This window comes from Carya illinoinensis, chromosome 11 (genome assembly GCF_018687715.1).
Source record: "Carya illinoinensis cultivar Pawnee chromosome 11, C.illinoinensisPawnee_v1, whole genome shotgun sequence".
Taxonomy (NCBI): domain Eukaryota; kingdom Viridiplantae; phylum Streptophyta; class Magnoliopsida; order Fagales; family Juglandaceae; genus Carya; species Carya illinoinensis.
This window is the reverse complement of record NC_056762.1, coordinates 11,488,918-11,493,875: the sequence shown is the minus strand read 5'-3', so window position 1 is coordinate 11,493,875 and position 4,958 is coordinate 11,488,918. Positions and strand designations below refer to the sequence as shown.

General features: G+C 33.1%; 1 protein-coding gene across 2 annotated transcripts; it reads left to right on the top strand.

Moving 5' to 3' along the window:
• Positions 1-824: 824 nt before the first annotated feature.
• LOC122281775 (extensin) lies at positions 825-2,815 on the top strand. 2 transcript variants are annotated; one of them, XM_043093543.1, is made up of 3 exons: positions 825-964; positions 1,335-2,216; positions 2,563-2,815. In XM_043093543.1, the coding sequence occupies exons 1-3, from the start codon at positions 883-885 to the stop codon at positions 2,592-2,594; spliced, it is 996 nt and encodes a 331-aa protein (XP_042949477.1). In that variant the 5' UTR covers positions 825-882; the 3' UTR covers positions 2,595-2,815. The 2 variants fall into 2 exon arrangements, with proteins under 2 accessions (XP_042949477.1, XP_042949476.1); XM_043093542.1 differs by having other exon boundaries at positions 838-964; positions 1,332-2,216.
• Positions 2,816-4,958: the final 2,143 nt, after the last annotated feature.

Genomic DNA, 4,958 nt, shown 5'->3' with positions numbered 1-4,958 from the left:
AGAATACAGTTAATAAGGAAGATGTTATTCTTCTCGCTGGTGGCTCTTGTTGAGAGTTTTTTATTTTTTTATTATTATTTTTACTTAATAATTAAGTAATTATTTTTTAATAATATTATGATTTTTTTATGTTTTGAACAATATTTAAAAGATTTAAAAATATATATATATTTTAAAAAAAAAAAAAAAACCACAAAACAACTAAGGAGCCCCAACGAGAGCTCCCAGCAGTGGGAGGAGCACCACCCTATAGTTAATGACTTTACCAAGTACGTATTTAATTAATTTTCTTTAGAATCTATACGTGCTGATCTACATGCAACATACAGGGTAAAACTTCCACAAAGGAATTGCTTAGTCAGGATCTAATTAAAATAACATATATGATGGATATACACATGCAGTTTGAATATAACATGTATATAGAGCTAGCCATTAGAGCAATACGACAAGGATCTTGGTTTTGGCCCTTGAGGAAAAAGAGAGAGCTTTGAGTAGAAAGCAAGCAAAACAAAAGGGCAGAAAACCCTCGCTTTCATTTGTTCCAAAACCAAGGCAAGCATATATGCCAACTGCATGCAAAAATAATAACGCAAAGATACAACATGGTCGGTGAACAACTTCCATTAACATACACCTTCTCTTAGACCCCTTTTCATCCTTTTTCTGTATTACTTCAGTTATACATCTCTGAGCAAAGTGACTGTAAGACAAAGTTGGCCTGCCAAAGCATAAATCTTTATGGCCAACTCAGCCCACTTTTTTCCCCACGCCCTTGCTTTGGCTGCTTCTAGGGCTGTCCTAAACCGGCCTATATATACAAATCCATTTTTTGAGTAGTTGGCTTCTGGCCTTTGAGTGGTGTATAGTTTTTGGGAAGTCATGGAAGCAAGCAGAGGTTACATGAGAGCTCGGTTTCTACTTCTGTTTATAACCATGACAGCCATTTTCTTAACTGATTGTGGTAAGCCTCTTGTGTGTGAAGGTTTTTGTACATGTATATTACTTAGGAGTTCCATCAATTTATAGAACTAATCCCACTGGAAAACTACTTTAGACTGACATATCAAAATGCCAAATTGCCATTCTTTTAGTTTTTAAGCAGTGTTAGTATTTCCATCAATGGTTTTACTTACCAAAAAAACATTCTACATTCTGTTTTTATGAACCCAAAGTTTCTGATGAAATGAGGCTTAAAATGCTCTGCAATAGACAAGATAGATATTGAGAGCGCTTCATTTTTTAACGATTAGAAACCAAGACAATGTATTATTACTGTTGTGTGGTAAGAAAATATCAGAATTGACAAGCCTCTCTATGTTTTTGTGAAGCAGAAGCAAGAAGATCAGTGCAACAACTCAAACGTCCAAGACATCCCAGAAGTTCAGTCCTCAAAACTACAAAGAAAATGACAGTCACAGAGCACTTAGACATTGATCCAATGCTGGATTCATCAAACGTCCAACCCTACAGTGTGAGTTCACCATTTTCTTTACCACCATTTGAGTCCCTAGGTCCAATGCCCTTGCCTGACAATGTTCCTCCATACTGCATTTATCCACCCAATACCCCCCTACCCCCCTCAACATCCATTCCAACCCCCATAGGATACACACCCTCATCACCACCACCAACACCCTTTTACACTCTCCCACCAATTCTCCCAATCCAAAGCCCACCTCAAAGCCCAACGAACACGACTCCAGGCCCACCAGAATTTAATCCCACCCCGAACCCACCGGAGATCGTTCCAAGCCCACCAAGCATCGTATCAGGCCCACCACAAGTTGGAAATAGTCCTCCTATCTATGTTCCAAGCCCACCTGGGCCCACATTGAGCCCGCCAAGTTACACCCCAACCCCACCTTCGTCCGTTCCATCACCTTTCGGCTTTGTTCCGAGCCCACCGGTGTTTGAACCGCCTGTGTTGTACCCCCCACCGACTGGGCCACCACCTCCACACACTGCCCCAAGCACAGCCCTATGGTGTGTGGCTAAGCCCACGGTGCCTGACCCAATAATTCAAGAAGCAATGGACTATGCTTGTTGGTCAGGAGCTGATTGTGCTTCAATTGAGCCGCAGGGGTCATGCTTTCAACCCAACACTCTGTTTGCACACGCTTCCTATGCTTTCAATAGTTACTGGCAGAGGACGAAGGTTGCTGGTGGCACCTGCGAGTTCGGAGGCACAGCCATGCTGGTCACTGTTGATCCAAGTGAGTTCACTCCTTTCTCGGTTTTTTTTTTTTTTTCATGCAGCTTAAGCTTTTGGTTTGTTTGAGAGGCTGCTTTTGGTTTGTTTGAGAGGCTTACTTCATTTTTTGAGCGATACCAATCTTGATTTTAAATTTATCATTTTCAATTGAAAAATAATATTTACAATTTTAAAATTTGTAATCTCAGCATATTTTATTATTATTCATAAACTATTTTATTACTATTCACAAACGATTTAATATATTTTTATCATCCAAACAGAACCTAAAATTCTCAATGAAGCAGTCCTATTCATGCACCAGACATGGCTAATCCTACTTTCTTTACCTTTTTGTATGTCAACAGGTTATGATGGGTGCCATTTTATCTACTTTTAGTATGGAGAAGGAAGATGCACCTCTTGGCTCTTGAAGACTGGAAGACAGATCATCTCTTCCTTTTTTCTTCCCCCTATATATTCCAAAATTTTCTCAAACCAATAAGCATGTTATAAGTAAGCTGCAGCCATACAGGCAATGGATCATAATTTTTGTAATTACTCCTAATTAATAAGGTTTTGATAGGTGAGTCACATAACAATCCTTGGTTTTTCAAATCATTTTGGTCTTGTACATGTGCATATGGGACTTTCTAGATTTTGTGCTGTAAAAAAATAAAGCATTCAAGAACAATTTGAGCTCGATTTGATAAACTTAACGTAAGTTTAGCTCGTTTAATAAACAAATTGAGTTTAAACAATAACTTATATATCATTTAAACTCAACCGCACTCATTTAAATTCATATAAACTCACCCTTATAGATGGTGGCGACTCAATGATCTTTAGATTACTTCCTTATAGTTGAGCATGTACTAGATCTTAGGTTTGAATCCGAATATGAATTCTCCTTAAACTATTAGTATTAATTATCTAAAAATTCATTGAATATTTTAATGGAGCATGAATATATATATATATATATATATATATATTTATATATATAGGCTATGACTCAAACTCGAATTGAGGTAGTGCTTGCGAGCAATTTTTTAGATAAAGTTATAAAATATAGTTATACATAACCTATTTTGTGATAAAAATGTCATATAAGTTTTTCTTTGACAAATACAAAAATATTGTCAATTTACAACTTAAATGATATAATGCTAACATAATCGACGAACTAGTTATTAATACAAATTAATGAAAATATTTAAGTTTTCAGTTATAAAATTTATTTTAATTTAAAAATAATAAATTAATCAAACAACTCGTAAACAAACTCGAAATCATTTAAAAATTAAAAAAAGATCGTAAACATAAAATGTAATTCGGTGATAAAATTCCATTTCAACTTAACATTCCAAAACAAAATAATTAAACAAATTTTAACATGACGACTCCACTCGATGATAATTTCACCCAATAATCAAAATAAAAATCTAGATATTTATTTTGAAAAATATTATAAGAGAAATGATAGTTACAGTCGTAAGTATGTAAGTATTGTATAATTATTTAAAAATAAATAACTAAAAAATTAATTGTTTAATAATAATTTTTTTTAAATTAATTATATTACGTTTTTATATTTCACTACCATAAATAGTATTATTTATATACTATTTATATTATAATGATAGGGACGTGGGAAGGTGTTGGTCATCATTAAATATACGTGGGCAGGTGGAGTGAAAGCTGTATTACCAATTTTTTAATTGAATATTTAATTTTAAGCAGGTAAGCTTTATTATCATTTCCAATGACACTTTGGGAGGTGTAAACAATGTTTTAAAAATTGTTTCCTTCCAGTTAAAATGGTTGGAATTTTTTATGTCGAAACAGTAACTAAAATGAGATAGATATCTATTTTATTTCGGATCAAATTTCGGCCGTTTCAGTTAATTTTGACCGGAATCTGGTATTTCGGTTGAAATAATAATTCGGTCTGAAATTAAAATTCAAATTAAAAAAAATAAAAAATAGCTCTCTTACAAATAAGTTAAAAAATAATAGATAAAATTATACTTTTAAAATTCAAATACTCATTTCCGTGCACTAGAAGTATTGTTACTTTTAATAATCTGTCTATTTTTTAATTTTTTCTTTTATTTTTGTGTCTTAATTCAAGTTTGTGATTTTTTTCAATATATATTCATTTTATAAATCTTTAATTCTTCTATATATATACACATATATATAATACACACTTACATATATATGTATTTATTTTATTAATTATTAGTTTATATATACATATAAATATTTATATATAATATATAATTAATCATGAAACGGTACACCGAAACGTACCGGTATACCGTACCGAAACGGTATACTACAGGGTTTTTCCTTGACAAGGTTTTAACGAGACATATTCTTTAAATATGATCATCCAAAGGGGAAGTATTATAAACTATCTTGAATTGTATGACCACATTTAATTAGCCGTCAAATGTATAGTGCTAGTCGTTAAATGCATTATGCATAGTGCTAGCATAGTGAGTTAGCCGTCAAATGCATAGTACATAATGCTAGCATAGTGAGCTAGCCGTCAAAAGCATAGTCCCCTTTGTACTCCTATATATATCGTTGAATCTTTTAAGGAATTTATAAATTTGATAATAGATTAATAAGAAAATCTCTTCTCTCGCTCTCTCTCAATCTCTTGAAACTCTTTCATTTTTCATTGAGTTCATATCAATAAATAAGTAGACTTGTGAATAAAAATTTTTCCCGAAACAGCTTGATCTAAACTTGT

Excerpts from the sequence above, each read along its gene's own strand:
- LOC122281775 (XM_043093542.1), top strand. The coding sequence starts at position 883 with ATGGAAGCAAGCAGAGGTTACATGAGAGCTCGGTTTCTACTTCTGTTT. Across the intron at positions 965-1,331 it reads CATTTTCTTAACTGATTGTG|CAGAAGCAAGAAGATCAGTG; the intron begins GTAAGCCTCTTG and ends GTTTTTGTGAAG. Across the intron at positions 2,217-2,562 it reads GCTGGTCACTGTTGATCCAA|GTTATGATGGGTGCCATTTT; the intron begins GTGAGTTCACTC and ends GTATGTCAACAG.